The sequence below is a fragment of the Psammomys obesus genome, unplaced genomic scaffold, assembly GCF_907164565.1.
Source record: "Psammomys obesus unplaced genomic scaffold, mPsaObe1.curated_primary_1811, whole genome shotgun sequence".
Lineage (NCBI taxonomy): Eukaryota > Metazoa > Chordata > Mammalia > Rodentia > Muridae > Psammomys > Psammomys obesus.
The window spans coordinates 16553814-16577010 of NW_026596085.1; the positions used below are offsets into that span (position 1 = coordinate 16553814).

A 23197-nucleotide genomic window follows, 5' to 3' on the forward strand; every position below is an offset into this window, starting at 1 on the left:
GGATGGAGGCCCTTCATTGGCACCATGCTTACAACTGGGAAAGAGATCTGATGCCTTACTTAGCTTTTGATCCTGAGCGTCCCTGAATCCTTCACAGTTAACTCCCAGTCTAAACAGCAGACCTGGCTATGGTGTCTTTTTTTTTTTTTTTTTTTTTTTTTAAGTTAAGGGTCTCATGTATTACAGGCCTGCCTCAAACTTACTATGTAGCCAAAGTTGATCTCGAGCTCCTGATCCTCCTGCCTCCACTTCCCAAACGCAGAGATTAAAAGGCTTGTGCTGCCAGGCCTGGCACAGCTGTTTTCCTTTCTCACTTCATACCTATCTCCTACAAATCACCCTACAAATGACCTCCCACAAATGACTGAAGAGGAAGCTCCTTCAGGTGGTGAGGTTATCTGTGGAAGAAATGACTGCACGTTGCCTAACCTTGGAAAAGGTCCAGCTCTGGGTGATGAATGCACAGCCTGAAGGGATCTAGCAGGCTCGGGCGTGGCGAACATGGCACTGGCAGGTCTTGCCCTTCCCTCTCCTCTCCTCCTTGCTAAAACCCGTTAGATTATATTCCTAAAGCTAGCCATCAAGGTCCGTTCCCTCATTTGGCTGCTTCCTCCTCCTGAGGCTGACCACCGAGGTCCAGCTATCAAAAGCACTGAAGCCCGGCAATCGAAAGCTCGCCGCCCTTCGGCTCACCCAGTTAATACGCCCTATCAAACCAAATCATGCTAACGTTGACTTTCCCATTTTCCCTCTATAAACTTCCATTCGTCTATGGGCCACGGCTATCTCCTCTCTACGAAGAGGCAGTCCTTTGTCCCTCTGGGGCAAAAGTCCCTTCCCCCTCTCCCTTGGTCCTTTCCTCTTCTCCCTAGTCCTCTAGTCTTTGTCTCTTATTCCCTGCCCTTTGTCCCTCTGGTGCAAATCTTTATGCTGAGAACTTGGTGTGTGTCCCCTGTCAATTCCAGCCGTTTTACAGCCTGTGTGAGGCCCCACCTTCCCTGAGGGTGTGCAGACAGGCACCTGCGTAGGGATTCCCAACTTCACAGCAAGGCCCTTCCCAGAACATCCCCGAAGCTGCGGTGCTGCTCTGGTCAGTATTTGCCCTCCAACTCCCTCGCACAGGTGAATGCTCGGAAGTGCGAAGGCCACTTGCCTGGGCAGCAGCCAGCTGAGCGGGAACTGAAGCTAGGGCACTGCACTTGACACCAGAACCTGTTTTTCTTCTGCTGTGCCCCAGCGGAGGCCATGTTTGCTCCACCATGACCCTCGTAAAAGGGGCACCTGCTCCCTGAGCTCAAATCTTCTAGCTATAATGTTATCCAGGGCTTAGGTGGAGTCCCAAAGCGCCCAACACAGTCATGTTTCTGGTCTTTCTAGACTTCTCAGTTCTGATCCTGACAGAACTTGCGGCCCAGAGGTGAGCACTCTCCATTAACAGAACAAGATTACCAAACCGGTATGGCACCGTGCAGACCTCTACTCCGAGCACGCAGAAAACTGAGGCAGGAAGCTCTCTCGTTCAAGTCCAGCCTGGGACTGCACAGTGGGTGTTTGGCCACCCTGGGCTCCACAGGGAGGAGAGAGGATACATAAGACCGCAGTCTCCAGCATAGATACTCGTTCAGGCCTTGGCCTTTGCTGAGAAAGAGTGCAAACAGAAGTTCCTCTAGTACTTCTCTCCAAGATCCCAAGAGGATGGGACCCAGCCACCCTGAAGGCCAGGGGAAGAGCCAGCAGCGGGCTGCTGGCCAGCCCGGTGGGTACCGGTGATGCTCCCTATGCAGAGCCCGGGGTTTCTACACTGCAACACCCTAACTAGCGCTGAGAACTGAGGAAGGAAGGCAGGAAGGGTGGGAGGTTGGAGCGGGGGAGCTGGGGGAGCGTCCGCGCATGCGCCTGCCGCGCCCGGCTTCGAGGTTGGAACCGGGAGGAGCCTGTGGCCCCGCAGGAGCTCCGGAGTGAGGGAAAACCGCGCGTGCGCCCGCTTGTGGGCGGAGCCTGGGCGCGGCAGGGGCGGGGCTGTCGTCACGCTCGGCCCCGCCCCTCGGTCTCCGAGAGGCGGCAACCGCTTCTCCTTGTCTCTTCCCGGTTGTCGGGGACCGCCGCACCTCGGTTCTAGGTGACCATGGGGGACCCCAGCAAGCAGGACATCCTGGCCATCTTCAAGCGCCTGCGTTCGGTGCCTACTAACAAGGTAACGGCCGCAGGCGGGCTAGGGACCCCGCGGCCCACTGGACCCTGCTGTGGCCGCGGCCGTGGGAGGAGCCGCCCGGCCTGTGACACGTCGCACTGTGGGCCCGGCAGCCGCCGCTCCCCAACCTTTGCCAGCAAGGGACAGAAGAGGGGTGCACACCAGGGGTTTAGCGACGGAGCACGGGGTCCTGCGAGCGCCTCGCCAGAGGCCCAGGGGCGGAGGGAGGACTTGGGACACGGGCATCTGGAGGTTGTCCCCACCAAAGGGCAGAGCACTTCAGGGAACAGAGAAGATCGGGGCATGAACATCTGGGGTGCCCAACATCAGAGGGCAGAGCTCCTGGGGTCACAGAGAGTTCTGGGGCATGGACAGTTGGGGTGGCTGGCACTGGAGGCCAGAGCATCTGGGGTAGGTAGAGGACTGGGACATCTGGGACCGGAGACCGGTGCATCTGGGGGCAGAGAAAGGTCTAGGATATGACTCTCTGTGAGTGCCCATGATCAGAGGCCAGAGTGCCCATGATCAGAGGGCTGGTTCATAGCATTTGGGAGTGCCTAGGTCTGGAGACCAGAGCACCGTGACCCAGAAGCACAGGCATGCTGGGGTGGAGGGAGCAGGGAGTGGAAGTGTGTCAGTACATTGGGTGGTCGGGCTCTTGAGAAGGCTGGAGAGGCACAGCTTCCTTCCGTCTGGCCTGTGAGCTAAGGGTGAATACACAGCCACCTAGACCCACGGTCTCGTGTCTAGGGGTCAGAACCCTAAGCAGTGCTGGGAAAGAAGGACTCTTCTCCCACCATGGACCTTGTCTTGTGTGTTCTTCAGGGTTGGGGACCTGTTGGAGCCTGGTCCCCACTGTCCTTCGGTGGCAGCCTGTTTCCCAGTCCAGTAAAGCTAAGGTTTTCTGCCCTGGCTGCCAGCTTCCTGTGTTCCTGAGGAAACCTGCCAAGGTTTATCCTCTGGAGGTTGGGGTCTGCCCCTCCAATTTTCTTTTCCCCTAAGTGTCTTCACCCCACCCCCACTGTACCTCATGACTTTTAGCATGTGGCTGGCAGTGTTGTTATGAGACACAGGGTTAAGGCGACGGCTTCCCTAGGATCACGGTCTAGGGTGGAACCTGTCGAGGACAAAGGGCTGCCGTGTCACTGTGGACTCTTGCCATGTCCCCACCCCCCCTTGGAGTTCAGTCCGGTCTCCACCTTCACCTCCGAGGAAACATCTGTTAACGGGCACAGCCACGAGTCCTGAATGGATGGCATAGAAAGTTCCAGCACTTTACAGAAGTCGGGCATTTTAAGCCTTGATGGTGGAAGGGAGCCATAAGTTTGTATAGCCTTGTAATGAAGGAAATGGTTAATTGGGGGTGATCGTGTCTGGTGGGTGAAAGAAAGAGGAGACGGCTTCCAGGCACTGTCCGGTGTCTGGTGCTTTGCTATTTTCTTTTCAAATTTAGATTGGTCCGTGCATAGCCAGGACTTGGTTCTTACCACAAAAGATTAGATCTGCAGCTGGAAAAACATATGCTACTACTTTCTCTGCGAGCCACGCCAGTATGTATTCTCTGAATTCATCAAAAAGGCACTGCTAGATAAGAAAATAAAAGGCAAGAAGCCACAACAAAAAGGGACGGTCTTCCTTTTAAATAAAAAATGTCATTGATACCAAGAGACACTTTTAAGGAACCCACGTGGCCTTGTTTTCATGTTAAGATTTAGTTGGGCATGGTAGCATATGCTGTAATCCTAGCACTTGGGAGGTGAAAGCAGGAAGATCAGGAGTTCAAGGGTAGCCTCAGCTACATAGCAAGTTCAAGGCCAGCCTGGGCTGTATTAGACTATCTCTTTAAAAATTTAGTTATTGTCCAGGTGGGCCTGGGGGTCCATACCTATAATCCCAGCGTTCGGGAGACTTAGGCAGTTGGATTTCCAGTAGTTAAAGGCCAGCTTGAGCTACTAGTGGGTTTTTGGTTGGTCTGTATTAGAAAGTGAGACCTGCCTCAAAATGTACACACACACACACACACACACACACACACACACACACACACACACACGAGTGTGTGCTTTACTACCCTTAAGCAGATCCCTTGTTCACTTAGCACTTTATTTTTATCGACTGGAAATGTGGATGTGATGTGAACTGGATCTAGCTGGAAGGATTATTATAAAGGTCAGATCAGAAGATCCAAGAAAAGCCTGGTTGGACACGAGTCTGCATGGACGAAGCCAGTTTCCGCTTTATTCTGAAGAGCACACCTGTGGAAACTCTATATTGTGTAATACGATTTCGGAAGCAGGATTCCGGGAGCCTCACCTTATGTCTCCCGGCACTTGGTTCTCCTCTGTGGTCTTGGCTAGAAAACATTGCTGGTTGGATGGCTTGAAGCCATGACCTGAACAATGGTGAAAGCTAGTTTGGTTTTTTTCGGTTGGTTGGTTTGGTTTTTTTTGGTTTTGTTTTTTGTTTTTTGTTTTTGTTTTTTCAGAAAGAAAGGGCTTCTCTGTGTAGCCCCAGCTGTCCTGGAACTCACTCTGTAGACCAGGCTGGTCTTGAACTCACAGAGATCCACCTGCCTCTGCATCCCGAGTGCTGGGACTAAAGGACCACTGCTTGGCAAATCACTAAATTAATGGCGTGTGCCACCATGCCCTGCTGATGAAAACTAATTTTAAAGCCTAGAAGGACTGGGCAGCAATAGGCCCCCACCCTTTTGGTGTGCTACTGGGGTTTGAACCTGGGACCTTGTGTATTCTGGACAGGCACTTTATTATTAAGCTATATCTTCAGCTCTTTTTTTTTAAAGATAGGCTCTATCTGTGTAGCCCAGGTTAGCTTTGAACTCACAATATACACCAGGCTGGCCTGGAATTTTGCAATCCCCTACCACAGCTTTCGGAATGACAAAATTAGAAATGAGGATGGCTTCAATCCATCCAGTCATCATGCCTAGCTTAACAACATTTTTTTTTTTTTTTTTTTTTAATGCTTAGGCTGGAAGGGCATGCCCTCTGAGTAAACTTTGCTTTAATGGGGCTTCAGGCCTGATACGAATCATACTTTTAATTCCCACACCTGGAGGGAGAGGCCGGACAATCAGGAGTTCAAAGTCATCTACAACTGCAGAACAAGTGTACAGGAGACCTTGTCCGAAAAAGGAGGGAGGTTGTAAAAATTGGAGTCCCCAAAATAGTTAAGTCAGAAAAGGCAAAAGGAAAGCAGCTGGATGAACTTTTCTTGGAATCCAGTGTCCAGATTCCCTTAGAGATGATGACAACCTGCCTGGATGAAAGGCCTCAGCTCTCAGGCTGTCTTCTGTGCTGGGTTGCTCCTCGGGGCTCAGCACCCTCAGTGCTTCAGTGCTGGGTAAAGCATTGAGGACACTACCCCAAAGGCGGAGACCTGGCTCCAGGGAGCCTGCTGTCGGGGACAGAAAGTGGAAGAGGCGGGGCTGGAGAGTCGGATCAGCAGGGAGAGCAGGCGCATGCTGCTCTTGCGGAGGACCTGAGTGAGGTTCCCCGCACCCATCCTGGGTGGCTCACAAGCGCTCATAACTCCAGCCGCAGGGACTTCGATGCCTCTGGCCTCTGTGGGCAGCTGTATGTATGCATACATGTGCACACACACACGAGCACACGCACACAAAATTAAAATAAATATTTTAAAAAGTAGCTGAGGGAGGCTGGAAAGATTGGCCAGCGGTTAAGAGCACTATTGCTCCGACAGAGGACCTGGGTTTGGTTCCTGGCACCCACCTGGTTGCTCACAACTGTCCATAACTCCAGCCCCAGGGGAGCTTATCCCTCTTCCCGCATCTGTGGACTGGACATAGGCACACAGATATGTGGTGCACAGATATACATAGAGAAAACACACGCAAATAAAATAAGTAAAATCTTTAAAGTAGAGGAAGGACTTGAGGGTGTGGAGATGGTGAAATGGCGTGTTCCAAGGACACGAATCACTTAGCGTCCAGTTCCCAGCGTTTGGATTTTGATGTGTTTAGAGATGAAGTTTTAGGTATCCCAGGCTGGCCTGAAGTTCTCTGTGTAACCATCTTGACCTTCTGATCCCATTGCCTCCACTTCCGAGGCATGCCCCACCATTCCTTTTCCGGTTCCTGCTTCCCAGCTGTGATGCCTGACTGAGTCCTTATTCCCTCTAAAATGATGGCGAAGGCTGGCTATTAATTTTTTTTAAGATTTATTTATTTTACATATATGAGTACTCTATCTGCATGTACACCTGCAGGCCAGAAGAGGGCATCAGATCCCAGTATAGATGGTTGTGAGCCCCCATGTGGTTGCTGGGACTTGAACTCAGGATCTCTGGAAGAGCAGACAGTGCTCTTAACTGCTGAGCCGTCTCTCCAGCCCCATCGGCTCTTAATTTGTGAAATGCAGAAAATGGAGAGGTTATGCCCTCCTTTGAAAAGCATCAAGAGCATTGACCTGGAAGTGCAGAACATTCAATCTGCCACAAAGGCCACCAAGGCGGCAGGGGATTACCCTGGCATCGGGGTCAGAGGGGCTGCTGAGGTGATGACCCCCTTCCTACAGGTTTCTGCGAAGGTACAGCGTTAGCTGTCACCATTTCTGTAAGAAAATTCTTATCATCTGGCCAAACCCGGTCAGCTGAAGGCTGTTTCTTTTTCACCTCCCTGCAAACTGAGTTCTCCTTAGAAAACCTCACCCCTACTTTTGGTTAGGATGACCCATCAAGGCACAGCAAGACCCCGTTTCGTGCTGTCCAGTCCTGTCCTGCCGTAGCCAGTTTTGCCACCACTCAGGCTTGCTGCTCAGCTTGCCTGCCCTGGCTGCCACCTCTCCTCCCAGGGCGTAGGAAACCTCATCTTACATGCTCACCTAAAGCCATCTGATCAGGTGATGAGCTGTCTCACCCCCTAAACCGTGGGCGCACCCGGTGGCCCCCCAGAGAAACGCCATCGCCCCAGCACTGTTTAATGTCTGTGCCCATCTCTCCCCACACAGCGAGTGCCTCCTAGGCCAGGGTGTTCCTGGCAGAGACCCGGTGTAAGTGTGCATTGCTGGGGTCGGTGGGGTCCTTTGCCTCTTGGCTCTGACAGTGTCTGACACGTAGCCGGCAGTCAGAGAACACCACAGTGAGTCACTGGACGGCTGCCCTCCGTGCCCGCTGTCACCCCACACCCATCGTCGCACCGCAGATCAGAGGAGGCCAGCGTGGTGACGGCTTTCAGCAGCTCGTGGTTTCTCTTGTCTTGTTTCCCCAAGGCCAGAAGCAGCTCTTTCCTGAGGGTCGTTTTCACTTTATCAAATGTATCTAACGTGAGCGGGGTTCTAAGAAAAATTAAATGGCAGTTTTCCTGTTGTGGAAACTGTGTAATCGCTACTCTGATTTGAATTAACTGTAAATATTAAATTTCGTCAAAGGCACTATGTATTTATTTTGTGTGGGGGGGGGGTCATGTGAACACCATGGTCTGCATTCCACGGCCTCCTAGTGTAGGTCAGAGGACAGCTTAGGGGATTCATTTTTTACTCCCGCCATGTAAAATCTGGGAACTGAACTCAGGCCATCAAGCTTGGCAGCAATCACCTTTACCCAACGAGCCCTCTCGGTGGCCCAGCACTGGGTACCTTTAGTTCCTCTGTGCCTGTGTTATGAAGGGTGTTTTCTCTCATCATCGGAGGGTCTGCTGGCAGTTTTTGAGCTGGCCAGAAGCTGGTGTGCTGTTTGCTTGACTAACAAAGGTTTACTGAGCGCTAATGAGGAAGGACTACCTGATCAAGGTCCGTGGGAGCTGAACACCCAGAGCTGTTCAGCCAGCACCGGAGCACCTGTGCTAATAGGGCCGGCAGGTGACCGGAAAGGCCCATCCCGGTGGGAGCTTTCGGTGCCCACAGAGAGGAGGGCACGTTCTGTTGTCCTGAGCCATGTGTCCAATAGTTCTCAAAGTGACCTGGAAAAGCAGAGGGAGATGTGCCGTGCCTCAGAGAGGAGCATTGGAGTAACTCCCAAACGAGCATCTTCCTTCCGTGGGCGTGTTCGCCTACGTGGGTTCTGAGGTCCGGAGCGGGGAGTGATCAGCTGGGCAGCTGTGTCGGGCCTGCACATCGGCCGTCATCTGAGTGCTGTGGGCCCTCAGTCGCTGCATCTGGTGGTGTGGGCAGGCCTCCGCCCTCCACAGGCAGCTCGGCTGGGGCCTCACCCAGCTCCTGGCCACCCACGTGAGCCTCTCCCCAGGGCAGTCTGAGCGCCCTGAGAAACTGTAGCTGGTTTCCCCCAGAGGCAGTGACTCGGTGACAAGGAGGCCATGGTGTCTTCATCTCACCTCAAAACTGGCAGGTCACCTCTCCCACCTCGTTCTATGAGGCACCTTGGTAAAGTGAGGGCGTGAATATTAGGAGGTGAGGGGTGACTGGGCATCTGACAGACACAGGAGACTCACACCCAGGAGGCTGCCACGTGGGATACAGCCACTGTCCGTACTGTGATAGTTTGGGACAGGCTATCCCTCAAGGGCCACGGTCCTCACCAGCATGCGCTTACATGCTAAGGGTCCCCACTGAGTGTTCAAAGGTGAGCTGTGTTTGAGGTGGATGTATATTCTCCTCACTATATTTAATTAATGTAGTTATAATCACTTATTATAAAAGAAGTTTGAGATTTTGAAATCCTAGGTGACACCCTTTCTCTTCCTTTTTATGTAGCTCCTTGCCAGTGGATAGGCACATGTGTACTCTGTGTGTGTGTGTGTGTGTGTGCGTGTGTGTAGGCCAGAAGACATCCTCAGCTGTCATTCCTCAGATGCCGTCCATCTTGTTTCTTGGAGTCAGGTTCTCTTACTGGCTCGGAACTTGGCAAGCAGGTGATCTGCCTGTCTCTGCATCCCTAGCCACGCGCCACCAACTGCCAGCTGTCATTCCCCCTGGCCCCCCGCCCCGAGCCCTCCCTGGTGGGCTCTAGTGATGGACCCACAGGTCTTCATGCTTGCAAGGCCAGCACTTGGTGGCCTGAGAGTTTCCCCGGGCTCTGGGTGACACGCTCTGGAACAGCGAAGGCTTACAGGGTGACAGCTGCGCCACCTTCGTCAGCCTTGCCCTCTGACCTCTGGGATGACTCACCTGCCGATGTCAATTAGTCGCTGACCACCACGTATAACAAGCGTTTGTGTTTTGTTTTCCTTTCAGGTGTGTTTTGACTGTGGTGCCAAAAACCCCAGCTGGGCAAGCATCACCTATGGCGTGTTTCTTTGCATTGACTGCTCCGGCTCACACCGGTCACTCGGCGTTCACTTGAGTTTCATTCGGTGAGTGAGCTCTCTCTCCCTGGCTGGATGCCGCACCTGTTCCAGGGTGCCGCTGCAGCCGCAGGAGTGAGGGACTGCTCCCATTGCAGAGTCAGGGAGCGGAGATGGAGGCTGCTGCTCAGTTCAGTTTTTCCATTTGTTGTTTTGGCTTTGGTTTTGGAGCCTTGGCTGTCCTAGACTCACGCTTTAGACCAGGCTGGCTTCGAACTCACAGAGGTCCGCCTGCCTCTGCCTCCCTGAGCGTTAGGATTAGGGGCATGCACCACCACAGCTCAGCTTAATTTCCCCTTTTTATTCAGTCCAGGATCCCAGGTGGGACGGTTCAGCCCACATTCAGTGTAGGTCTAACCTCAGTTAAACCTGCCCGGGAACTCTCTGCAGGTGCGCTCAGGGCTGCATTTCCCATGTGATTCTGAATCCAGTCAAGTTGACAGCAATGCCATCAGAGGAGCCACAGACGCTGCTCTTCCAGAGGTCCTGGGTTCAATTCCCAGCCCACACAGAGCTGCTCACAACCATCTGTAACTGGATCCGACTCCCTCCTCTGTGTGCAGATGTTTGTGCAGACAAATGAGCATACAGATAAAGTGTAAATAGTTAAAAAGAAAAAAGTAACCATGGACATGGATATCCTCCCTTTTTGATTATATTGACTTGGTACCAGTAAAATGAGAGCTAGTCATGAGTTGGGGGTAGAGCTCTTGTGGAGGAGGAAAGCTCTGATGTTGAAGGCGAAGTCAGATGCCTTCCCCTTCAGTGCCGTCCAAGAGAAGTACAGAGCACGCCCTAGAGAAAAGGGGTTCCCTGGACACACCACACAAGGTGGAGACTTCACTGAAGGGTGGGAGTCCTCCTCATGTCAGGTGTGGCCTCCGGGGTAATCCTCCAGCTCCGGTTCCCACTGACGCCAGCAGGACAAAGCCTGAGTGGACGGATTTGGCTGGCTCTGAGCTGGTGATGTCAGATGTTTATGATAAGAAAGCCTTTCTTCCCCCTTTACCAAGGGCTTGGGCTACACTGCCACTGCGGTGAGTAAGTGTCCTCCCACTTGTGACGCCCTGGGGCTCTGTGGGCTCCCGAGAAGGGTGCAGCCCTGAGGGGGGAGGGGAAGGGCCCCTGAGGTGAAGTGAAATGATACATAGGAAAAGGACTGTAGTCAGACTGGAGGCCCATGAAGGTCTGCGCCAGCTGCCTGCCTTGTCAGGGCACCTCTTGCAGGTCATCCCGTGGACTCGGCTTCTGCTGCTGCCTCCCCCTCCAGCAGCTGCCTGTTTCTCGGCTCCTTTTCTGGGAGTGAATGCACTGTGGGAGCAATTTTTCTTGTTGTTGTTTTAACTTACCATAAAGGAGCATTTGCCCCTAGACGGGAAAAATACGTGTGTGTGTGTGTGTGTGTGTGTGTGTGAGAGAGAGAGAGAGAGAGAGAGAGAGAGAGAGAGAGAGAGAGAGAACATGCATGTGTTTGCCTATGGAGGCCAGAAGAGGGAGCTGAAGTTACAGGTGTTGTCAGTCACGTGGGTTGTAGGAACCAAGCCCAGTTTCTCAGCAAGAGCAGTAAGCACCCCTAACCACCAAGCCATCTCTGCAGCCCTGCCTGGGGATTTTTTTAAAAAAGTTTATAATGGCCTGGTGGGCTAACCATAGCTGTGTAACTGCATAGTTAATTACTAAGAAAAAGAAGTTGCTTTGCATATTCCTTGCCTCAAAATATCAGTCGTCTACTTTTGTCTGAGATTCTGGCTCCAGAATGTTTGGCATGTGTTGTTGTATGCTTGTCTCATTATTACTATTGTTATTATTATTATTTTGGTAGCCCTGGCTGTCCTAGAACTCGCTCTGTAGACCAGGCTGGCCTCAAACTCACAGGGATCCACCTGCCTCTGCTTCCTGAGTGCCAGGATTAAAGGTGTGCACCACCATCCCCCCGCTTATGATTTGCCTGTCTTAATACCTTCCTGTTCTAGTTTCCAGTGATAAAACACCATATCCAAAAGCAACTTAAGGAGTTACTTTTTGGCTCTGGGTCCCAAAGGGAGAAAGTCCGTAATGGTGGGAAATCATCACAGCAGAAAGTGAGGCCAGCCTGCCAGTCAGGAAGCAGAGAGAGATCAGGAAGTGGGGCCAGGTTCTAAGAACTCACAAGCCACCCTGAGGGACACCCTCCAACAAGGCTCCACCTCCTCAGGTGCTGCAACCTCCCAGCTGGGACCTAGGGCTTGACTGCGTCAGCCTGAGGGGCACTGACTCCAACATTCACCTCATGGCAGGGTAGATAGATGCCTGTCATTTTGCACTGGCTCAGTTTATTTAGCTCACTCTGAGCATCCAGTTGTCACAGTCAGTGTCCACTTCCTTTGCTGAGGCCGAATAAGATCCCAATGATCTGTTAACACCGATTTGCTCATCTGTCCAACCACGAACAGACACTTGAGTTGCTCCCACATCGTAGCTGTCGAGATAAAGCTGCCGTAAGCATGGGTGTGCATGCGTCACTTTGAGAACCCTCCTGTCCTTTTTGGGCCCGTCCCGGAAGTGCTATTGATGGCACAGGTGGTCATTATTGTGAGGAAGCCCTTCCTTTTACAGAATGCCTGTGTCATTTTACCTTCCCTCCAACAGTGCATTAGGATTTATGTCTGCGCATGTCCTCCTCTTCTTCCTTCACCTCCTCTTTTTCTCTGCCTCCTTTTCTTCCTCTTTTCCTTCTTCCTCGTCTTTCTCTTCTGCCTTTTTTCTCTTCCTCATCTTCCTCTTCTTTATCTTCCCTCTCTTACCCTTCTCTTCCTCCTCCTCCTTCTCTTCCTGCTCTTATTCTTCCTCCTTGTTTCCTCTACTTTTTTTCTCCCTCTTTCTCTTCTCTTTCTTTCTCCTTCTCTTTTTCTCTTCCTCTTTTCCCCCTTCTTTTTCTCTTTTTCTTTCTCCTCTTCTTTTCCTCTTTCTTCCTCTCCTGCTCCTCCCTCTTCCTGACCCTCACCCTCCTATGCCTGCTTTTTTTTTTTCTTGTAGTGCTAGAGAGGCCAGGGGCCTCATGCATGCTACACAGGCATTCTGCTGCTGAGCCAGCCCACTAGCCAGCCCTCTCTTCTTCCCTTCCCTCTCCTTCTCTTTCTCCTTTCCTCCTCTTCCTCCTTTCTCTCTTTCTCTCTCTGTCTCTATCTCCCTCTCCCTATCACTCTTTGGTTTTTTTTGAGACAAGGTTTCTCCATATAGCCCTGGCTGCCCTAGACTCACTTTGTAGATCAGGTTGGCCTCACACTCACAGAGATCCTCCTGCCTCTGCCTCCCTGAGTGCTGGGATTACAGGCATGCACCACCACGTTTGGCTTCTCCCTCTTCTCTTTTCTCTCTCTTTTTTCAGTACCAGCTATTGGGTATGAGGTGGTTTCTCCTATTATTTCTGTGAGTTTCCCAGTGGTTGGTGCTCAGTGTTTTCTCATGTGCTGTGGACCATCTGTGTTTTTTCTTTAAAGACTTTCTCTTTAAGTTCTTGTCTGGTTTGGATTGAGTTGTTTGCTGTATATTGGATCTCCTGTAACAGATACAATTTGAAAATATCTCCACCCATCTGATGGATGTTTCCCTACTTTGTGTTTTGACACACCTGTTGGAAAGTTTCCTGATGTAGTTAGTGCGTGCCTTTCGGATCCTTCTCAAGGAAGGAGCACCAAAGCCACGGCCATGAGGTCTTCTCCTGTTCTTTTCCCAGAGTTTTATAGTTTTAAGTCTTATTCTTATGTCTTTAACCCTTTTGAGTTTTCTTTTTGTTTCTTAGCTAGGGTCTCACTATGTAGCCCTGGCTGTCCTGGAACTCTTATGTAGACCAGGCTGGCCTCGAACTCACAGAGATCTGCCTGCCTCTTTCTCCTAGTGCAAGGATTAAAGGTGTGCAGCACCACGCCCAGCTTGAGCTAACTTTTGTTTGTGGTAATAACTAACTGTGTACTAGTGTGTGGTGTGTGTGTGTGTGTGTGTGTGTGTGTGTGTGTGTGTGTGCGCGCGCGCGCGCGCAAGGGCCCGAGGAACAGAGCTGAGGAGATGTATGTGGGCGGTGCTGTGGTCTAGGCACGAAGCCAGACCCCCAGCCTTGCCCTACTGTTATTTGGAGACTGGCTCTTATACGTGGCCTTATACTCAATCTATGGCACAGGCTGGCCTTGGGCTCCCTTCCTCAGCTTCCTGAGGCACGAGGATTGTAGATGTGAGCCACCAGCACCACCCCACCTCCGCTCGGCTTCCAGCTTCACTTTTGAGAATGTTTTCCCCAGACTGCTCTTTAGCCGTTTATACACGGTGCCACACCCAGTCCAGAGCAGAGGAAGGCCGGACATGAGGTGCCCCACAGCCGCCCCTCCCGCTGCTTGGTGCTGGTCTGTCCTGTTCTCCTTTCCAGGTCCCCTCCTTATCTTCTGCCATGTCCTCTTGTTCACCTCTAAGGCATATGTCCACATACACAGAGTTCCAGGAAACCAGATAGGAGGTCTGGTCCGGAGCCTGGAGAGCTGGTTCTGCTGTTAGGCCTGTGGGGGTTCAAACGGGTACCTTTTAAAAGTCATAAATGGGTGAGTCACACAGTTATGGATGAATCAAAAAATAACAACTGAAAAGCACTGAGCCAAAGGGCAGTTGCCTAGGCCGTGCACAGCTTGCCTAGGCCAAGGGCATGTGTTAGCCGGGACAGTCACTACTGAGTTCAAGGCTACATAGTGAAGTCCAGGCCAGTCAGGACTACATAAAGAGACCCTGTCTCAAAATCAAACAAGCAGACAAACAAGCCTGGCATGGTGGCACATAAAAGAAATCCCAGTCCCGGGGAGGCAGAGGGAGTCACACAAAGTCCCAAACCCAAAGCAACCTCAAAAGACCCAGCTCAAAAGACCTGCTAGGCTAGGGTCAGATGGAAGGGGAGGAGGACCTCCCCTATCAGTGGACTTGGAGAGGGGCATGGGAGGAGATGCGGGAGGGAGGATGGGATTGGGAGGGAACAAGGGAGGGGGCTACAGCTGGGATACAAAGTGAATAAACTAATTAATATAAAAATTTAAAAAAATAGAAAAAGAAAAATACAAAGGCTCGCTGGGAAAAAGCCTAAGCAGCCCCCAATTATGCAAGTGAGGCATGGAATCTCCTGATCTGGGTCCCTTTCTTCTTTGGCCGCCAGCCAAACACATGCACAGCCATAGCTCTCGCTCCTGATCACCGTGAACAGTGTGTCATGGTTGGTATGTCTAACCAAGCGGAGCCCATGTTTTTAGGTTGAATATCAAGATAGCGATTTTTACAAAGGACAAAGTAATTGCAGAACTGTCCTTGGTAGGCAGCCAGCGATTCAAGTTAGGAGTATGTGCGTAGACACAGCAGCATGATGCTTGGGGCCCAGCGCTCAGCCATGGCTGGGACTGCTCTGAGCCCGCCCAGCACCTAGGGCAGAGCTGTGCACAGCTCTGCTCAGAGTCAGCTCACGACCAGCTCAGCCTCAGCCAGATGCCTGCTCAAGGGACTCAGGGGAAGAGCCTTGGCATGACACCAGCATGGAAGCGGACAGTCGGCCTTGAAGGAAGCATGCTGGGAGCAAATGGCCTACCACAGCACTCCTCGTGCCCACCTTGCAGCCATCGTCATGTCTCCTTCCCTCTGACACACTGATCATGGGAAGTCTCGGTTAGCTTAGGGACAGCCATTTCAGCGCAGATTCTGAAGTCTGCTACTTACTGTCTTCAGTAGCTGTGTTCAGTAGCCATTAGTGAAGCGAGGAGGCCACTGCCTCCTTACCTCACAGGCCACCCTCTTGTTACCTCGTTGGTTAGCAAGAGCACTTTTTTCTCAGCGCTCAGCTTTCATAGGAGCAGCAGGGCGGCCACTCTTCCTGGGGGAGTGGGTGCTGCCCTGGGCTCCTGCCGGGGCGTGCTGAGTTCTCCACCAGTGGCATCTTTTGTCGTGGGAAGTCCAGGGTTCCAAGGGAATTCCTGTCTGCTCAGTTTAAGAGCCCTGCTTAAAGGAGCTGGAGAGATGGCTGAGCCATTAAGAGCGCTTGCTCCTCTTGCAGAAGACCCAGGTTCAGTTCCCAGCACCCACGTTACGTCAGGTGGCTCAAGCACCAGTGACCCCATCTCCAGGGGATCCACAGGCATATATGTGACACAGACATACATAAATAAAAATAAATTGCAAAGGGACAGAGAAGGGGATGGAGAGATGGCCCTGTGGTTAAGAACACTTGCCCGTCTTCTAGAGGACCCAGGTGTGGTTCCCAGCACCCGTGTGGAGTCTCACAACTGTGTGTAGCTCTGGAGGATCAGACTCCCTCTTCTGGCCTCTGAAGGTGCACAGACACACATTCAGGTAAAGCACCTGCGTGGCAGCCACAGTGCCCCCCACCCTGAGCTCTAGGGGGCTCAAGACCCTTGGGTTTTTTTTGTTTGTTTGTTTTGTTTTTTGAAACAGGGTCACAAGAAACTCTGGCAAGGCTCTGCCTCCACCTGCCAGGCATGAGGATTACAGGCCCTGTGGGCGCACAGCACTGTGCCTGGCTACACAGAAGCCCCTAAATCCCAATGCTCGAGGAAGCGGGCTGAGAGCTTAGCAGTTTGCTGCCAGAGAGGCAGAGTTTCACACTGTGGCATCTTTTTTCTCCTCCCAGATCCACAGAGCTGGATTCAAACTGGTCTTGGTTTCAGCTTCGCTGCATGCAGGTCGGTGGGAACGCCAGTGCTGTAAGTCCTCCAGACGTGCCCTTTCCTCTTCCTTCCGGAGGTTCAGCTGCTGTGTTTGGGAGGCTCGGGCGGGGGACAGAAAGCAGACCCAGTGGGCAGAAGCACCGAGGGCGTGTTTGGTCAGAAACCCATTGAGTGCCTATTGGGCTTGGTGCTGGGTATCCGGCAACAGAGGAGCCCCACTCACCCTAGGGTCAGAACACAGCTGAAGAAACAGGTTAACAAGGAAATAACGGAGTGTGAGTGCTCTTAAGGAAACTGAAAGCCTGAGGATGTGGAAAAACAGCCATGCTTGAAGTCAAAAGAAGGTTTTTACCCTTGAAGGGGTGTCCTCTGTGCTTACACTGGATTGTGAATATTTACATTAATTAGAGAGAATCATGTCTTTCAAGTGGTAGACCAGCAAGCTATTCAGTGAGGCTAGTGTGTGTGTATGGGAGGAGGGTCGTTTTTTTCAGTGGTATAGCCACAGGATAGTTGTGACAGGCTCCAGTAAAGGTCCTCCACCCATGCTGTGCAAGCACCCCTAACTAGGCTCAATGGATCACACAAGAAAGCAAGCCTAACAGAAGACAAGAAAGAAGGGGACTTGTTGGGGACAAGCACTGAGGTGGTAAGACAGTGGAACAGAGTGAGAAAATGACCAGGCCACAATAAACATGTCTATAAAGTTGTCAAAAAACAAAAAAAAAAACCTTTCGAGACACTGACACCCATTTGTTTCCAAATGATAAGGATCGGTGACTGGAGCCTTTTCAGAGGTGCTGTTAAGCCAGGTGTGATAAATCATATGTGGTCATGTGTGGTGGCCACGCCTGTAGCCCTGGCAACCCAGCAGGCAGGGACAGGAGGGTCTCTGTGAGTTTGAGGCCAGCCTGGTCTACATAGGGAGTTCCAGGACAGCCAGGACTATATGGTGAGAGTCTGTCTAAAAAAGAAGAAGGAAAACAAAATGATAATAGTATATATCTCAAAAATTATGCCTAGCCTTAAATATTTAAAATCAAAATTCTCAATCTAAAATAGTGACTTCCAAAATGTAAAACTGCCTTGATCAGCATTTCTCAATTATTTTCATTATTATCCCCCCCAAAAAGGGGGGATAAAAAAAAGCTGTAGATTATTTCAAAGTTATATTGGGTTCTGTATTTCCTAATGAAAGAAATTAAGTGCTAAGAAACATGATTCTGTAACCAAATGATGGTGGCATGTCTTTAATCCCAGCACCTGGGAGGCAGAAGCAGGTAGGTGGATCTCTAAGTTTGAGGCCAGCCTGGTCTTCAAAGCGAGTCCAGGACAGCTGGACAGCCAGGGCTACACAGAGAAACTATGTCCAAAAAAAAAAAGAAAGAAAGAAAGAAAGAAGAAAAGGAAAGAAAGAAAGAAAGAAAGAAAGAAAGAAAGAAAGAAAGAAAGAAAGAAAGGAAAGAAAGAAAAAGAAAAGAAAGACACAACACATGATTCTGTGGAGAGTCTGGCCATCACAGTACAAAGACAAAGACTTGTCATCCATTCTCTAAGACACCATGTTTGTCCCACCTTGTTTTTGAGCCTCTGTAGCCCTGGCTGTCCTCGAACTTGTGTAGTCCAGACTGGTCTACACTCACAGAGATCCATAGTGAGACTCTGCCCCTCACCAGGAAAATCCTCCTCAAAATAACCCACAAGTTGACAGAGATGGTTTGGTGGAGATAGAAAGGGTACTGATCTCATTCTCATGTCTAGTCTTGTGTGTGGTTTTACCAAAATGTTGATGTTAGAACCTGAAATGGTTCAGCTTGCTGTCAAGCCAGATGACCTGACTTCCATACCTGGAACCCACTTTCTAGGAGGAGACAACAAAGTACTCCAAGTTGTCAGAAGACCTCCATATGCACCCCCCAACAATCCATCCATCCCTTCATCCCTCCATCCATCCCTCCATCCGTCCATCCCTCCCTCCATCCATCCATCCATAACTGTTAACTATAAAAACAGTGTCACTCTGTTTGAAGGGATTCTCTTTTTAAATTTTTTATTACATTTGACTCTTTGTGTGTGGTGCCCACATGCCATGGCTCACATGTAGAGGTCAAAGGACAGCTTACAGGAGTTAAATCTTTCTCCCCGCCACGTGGGTCCTGAGGATTGAACTCAGGTTGTCAGGCTCTGCAGCAGGCACCTGTTGAGCCATATCATTAGTCCAAGGGATTCCTTCTTGTGAGGACAATCTATTTTAGAACTTTGGTGATGTCTAATTACTTTCATTTTCCCTTGTCCTTTGAAGTCCCTCATTCGGTAGCATTTCAATCATGAGGTCAGAGGTCGTGATGTTTCTGGTTAATCTGCCTGCTTTCCTCTGTAGTCTTCCTTCTTTCACCAACACGGGTGTGCCACCAATGACACCAACGCCAAATACAACAGCCGTGCAGCCCAGCTCTACAGGGAGAAAGTCAAGGCCCTGGCCACCCAGGCCACCCGGAAGCACGGCACCGATGTGAGTTCCTTTAGGGGAAGTTCAGTCACTAAGCTCATTTTTCCACCATCTCTCTGAAGTCTCCCGGGAGGAGGCAGGGTATGGTGGGTCCTGTCATAGCAGGGCTCTGCTCAAGTCACATGTGATCCAGACCAGCAGGTTGTTCTGCGGTGACAGAGTCCAAGGCAGGAGGGCCAGGAATTGAGGAGATAAAGAAGCTAGGAAAGCTGGGCTCAGGAGGTCTTGCACAAGCTCTCTTAGGCCAAGCAAGTTTGTTAAGAAATGCAGCCTCTTATATACAGTTTGCGGGGGGGGGGGGGGCATGTGACAGACTCAGCAGAAAGCTGTCACATAGTGCGACAAAGCAGGAAGCTAGTCAAGCCATGTTGCACAAGTGTGTCACAGACAGAGCACACAGCAGCCTGGCACTGATAACCATAGCCCTTTAGGGCGCAAGAGTTGAGTTCTCAGGTTAAGAGTTGAGGTTCCCCCAAGACCCTGGCCCCAGGCTGCCCCGGCTCTGCCAGTGACCTGGGTTTTAGACAAGGAACAGTCCTTCTGTAGCTCATCCCAGGCGTCAGCACGCATGGACACTGAGGATGACTGCAGGAGACTTGAGGTTCCTTCCAGACTCCTTCACACAGCTCGTATTTCCGTCAACTAACCAATGTATAATTTGCTTAATGTGTGTTCCCAGTTAAAGATGCCTCATTTCAATACGAGGTGTGTGGGCTGACACTTGGAATCCCAACACTCAAGAGGCGGAAGCAGGAACAATCCAAGCTGGAACCCAGCAAAAATAAGCGAACAGGGTAGCTCAGAGCTAGGATCCTGGTTACTCGGAAGGAAGAGACAGAAGGATCACTTCAATTGTGAGGCCTGTCTGATCTATATAGTGAGTTCAAGGCCAGTCAGGGTCTTGAAAATGAAAGTCATTCGATCAGCAAATAGAAGGAGAACCTTATTTAGTGGGCGTAAGCTCAGTCACAGAGTGCTTGTTGCCTAGTATGAGAAAGACCTGGGGCTGCAACGTCATGCTCCAAAGAATGAGTTAGTTAATTGCCAGCCTTGTTTGATATGTGTTAGTGACATGTGAGCATTGACCATACCCAGGTCGGGCCTGAACAGGAAGGTGCAAAACCCTCCAGAGCCTGGGAACTCCAGGCAGCTGTCCCAGCCCTACCCCTGGGGCCATGTTTAACGTGGAAACCATCAGCAGAGTAAAAGCACTGCCGAGAAGAAGGCAACCCCTGAGGGCCCTGAGGAGGACAGGAGAGTCACTCCTCTGTGAGCACAGGACAGCCGGCCTGCTTCCTGCCCCGCCGGGAGGGTGCCTTTCACAGCTTGTTTTGCCACGGGCCTGGAGATGGATTGAAAACCTCAGGAGTGTGCTGAGTTGAGGTCACGAGCAGCTTCAATGAGAAGGAAAACTCATTGTGGAATCCAGGCTGGGCCAGGTCGCTGTGATTTAGAACCTACACTTAACTTCTGAAAGTGTTTCAGGAGCTAGGGCCTTTGACCTCCTGGGGGTGTGGGGCTTTCTGGAGTGATCGCTTCTTTCCACAGTGTGCTCAGGGCCCTTTATGAACACTCACTCTCTGATGTCATGGGTGAGGGACTAGACGAGGCGTCTGAGCTCCAGAGGGGAATGGAGAGCCGAGGCCAACTCTCTGTTAAGCTCTGCTTTGTTTTCCTTCCAGCTGTGGCTTGATAGCTGTGCAGCCCCACCTGTGTCCCCTCCTCCAAAGGAGGAAGACTTTTTTGCTTCTCACGCGTCTGTGGAGGTAAGCCTACTGCTTTGTTCTCAAGGTTTCTTTTAAAGTATATGTATGTGTGTGAGAGGGTATGTGCATATGACTGCAGTGCTCACGGAGTCCAGAAGAGGGAGTTAGATCCTTGCAGACTGGAGTTACAGGCAGCTGTGAGCCGCCCTACCTGGGTACTGGGACCTGAACTTGGGTCCTCTGCAAGAGCATTGTAAGCTCTTAAGCACTGAGCCATCTGGCCCTGTGTCACATAGGTTTAAAATGTGCTCATTCTGAAAATTGCAGCATGCATGCATTAGAGATGTTTCAGGAAGACACAGGCTAAGCTACCGTCGTAAGGAACCCAGGGTAAGGCCGTCCTTAGCATCACCCATTCATCTGGGGGCAGACTATGCAGGGCCTGACAAGTTTCCGGTGCTGTGCTCCACTCACCGCTTCTGGCTCGGGGTCTAACATGGGGCCCAGGAGTACACCCTTTCACAGCTCAGAGGAGGGAATGCGTGTTCAGGAAAGCAAGGGCCCCGTGCCATTTCAGAGACAGTCCAGAAGTGCTATTCACAGCACTGCTCCTATCTTGCTGGCTGCAACATGGTCACCCTTGAACCTAGCTCTGGGGAAGCTGAGACATTGTTCCACCGCTGCTCTTTCTCAGCCAGCTCAGAGCTTGGTGACAGAAAAATAAAGACAGTCGTCACTGGGGGTTAAGTCTTAGTGTCCTGATTCCATGGCGTACACGCTACATATATCAAGGCTGCCGTGGAGATTAAATGGCACAAGTAAAAATACTTAGAAGCCAAAGCGGTAACAGTAAGTGTTCCAGAGATGGCGTAAGTGGTTACATAGCAACAGTGACAACCGACCACAGCGTTTCGGTGGGTTTTCCTCAAGTCACTTTGCTAAGAGAGGGCAGTGCCTGCAAAACCCAAAATGCTGACAGGGCCTGGGAAGCAACCCCTCAGACTTCAGGCTGTGTTCTCTGTTCTCCCTGACTCCTCTGGGGAGGGGCTGCTACTTGCCCAGTTTCTAAATGATGTCAGTTTTGTCATCTGCACGTCTGTCACCTGTCATGGTAACACGCACCCAAGACAACCAGCTTCTTAGGGGAAGTTTATGTGGTACAGGTTTGTAGGTCATATGCTGGGTAGCTGGCCTAGTTGCTCCTGGGCCTGGTCAACATTTGGACACTGATGGAAAGAGACAGCAAAGCAAGACTCGTCGCTACTGCTGAATGAGGCACAAGACTGGCTCGTTCCTCATGGCCAGAGGAACTGGGGTCCCATCCCCTTTAAGGACCCTAAGCTGTGTGGAGATCAGCTGGCCTCTCCTCAAGTGCAGGTTGGGCCAGGAAACACCTCCCAAGACTGGAAAGGAAGGAAACTGGCAAATTATGAGGGTCAGAGCCCCCATCTCCAATGTTGAGTCATGTTGACACAGGCAAGGAAAGAAGCAGGCTGCGCGCTACAGCACCTTTCAGAAATTTCACGGCCAGGAGAAATGATCACAAACTGTAGAGGCGTTGAGAGCTCCTTGCTGGGCCCCCAGGGCCCCAAGAGGGAGAAGGCTGGAGCCCTGGAGAGCCTTCCGTGCCTATGGGGTGCTGAATCTGGATAATTTCCCACTCCAACAGGTGTGCAAGGTATTTTAATGACAGAGGAGACTCGGTAAACAGAAATGTTCTGTGTGATCTGTATGTTCTGGATCAGTTTTGTATAAATCTGAAATTAGCCCTGCTGGTTATTGTGGCACACACCTTTCTTTAATCCCAGCACTCAGGAAGCAAAGGTCTCTGTGAGTTAGAGGCCAGCCTGGTCTATAATGTGAATTTGAGGCTGACCAAGGCTATATAGTGAGACCTTGTCTCAACACAACAACAAAAATTCCAAAATTTAAACCCTAGAAGGGAGGAGGCGGGGAACGCAGCTCAGTTGGTAGAGCGCTTGCTAGAGCAAGCCCAGAGCCCTGGGTTCTGTCCCCAGCGCTACATAAACTAGGTTCTCTCTTGCACAACAGTAATCCCTGAAAGGAGGAAAGAAAAATCAGAAGTTCAGGATCATCTTCTACCACAGTGCCAAGTTCTAGGCCAGTTTGGGATTCATGAGATTCTGTCTCAAAAGAAAAAGAAAGAAAAAAGAAAAAGATGGGAAAGTGAGACCTTTGAGCGGTGAGGCAGGCCTGGGGACATGCTCAGAAGGGCCCTGCACTGCCATCCCCCGCCCATGCGGTTTGCTGTAATGGCGAATCCTTGCCATCCTGCTAATGCTTTCTCTCACCCGCTGCAGGGCAGCGGTACCATGCGGGCATCAGTACAGCCAGAGCCAGCCCCTCCAACACCGTGGGGCTTGGAAACCTCCCCAGAAAAGAATGAAGGTAGGTCCGTGAGTCATCCTAGAACGCTGTTCTGTGGTCTAGTGGCCAAGGTAAAACTGCATAAGTTATGATAGAAACCCTCTCGTGTTATCCCGTGGACTCAGAAGACATTATAGAAGGCTCCCGCCCAGATGGTAACTAGGGAATAGGGCAACTGGATTAAAAGTCTCTGTTTTGATACAGTATTCAAGTGTGGACTCTTATAATTAGAAAGCAAGATTTCAGGGTTCTTGGTCTCACTGTGTAGCCCTGGCTGGCCTGGAACTCTTTGTGTAGGCCAGGCAGGCCTTGAATTCACAGTGATCCATCTGCCTCTGCCTTGGGAGTGCTGGGGTTAAAGGCCTGCGCCACCATGCCTGGTAAGATCTCAGTTTTAACACTGGTCACACATACTCGGTAGAACCTTATTTGTTTGTGGAT

The 23197-nt window shown here is 51.1% G+C and overlaps 1 protein-coding gene across 5 annotated transcripts in view; it reads left to right on the plus strand.

The window, feature by feature from the left end:
* The first annotated feature begins 2032 nt into the window (after positions 1-2032).
* Positions 2033-23197, plus strand: part of Arfgap3 (ADP ribosylation factor GTPase activating protein 3) — a 47905-nt gene continuing 26740 nt past the window's right edge. For 4 of the 5 annotated variants that reach the window (XM_055626897.1, XM_055626899.1, XM_055626898.1 and 1 more), the window contains exons 1-6: positions 2033-2194; positions 9361-9479; positions 16117-16189; positions 18534-18665; positions 20345-20428; positions 22690-22777. In XM_055626897.1, coding sequence (XP_055482872.1) covers positions 2126-2194; positions 9361-9479; positions 16117-16189; positions 18534-18665; positions 20345-20428; positions 22690-22777 — 565 coding nt within the window. In that variant the 5' untranslated portion in view covers positions 2033-2125. The remainder of the gene's footprint in view (positions 2195-9360; positions 9480-16116; positions 16190-18533; positions 18666-20344; positions 20429-22689; positions 22778-23197) is intronic. The other variant, XM_055626901.1, reaches the window with a different exon arrangement.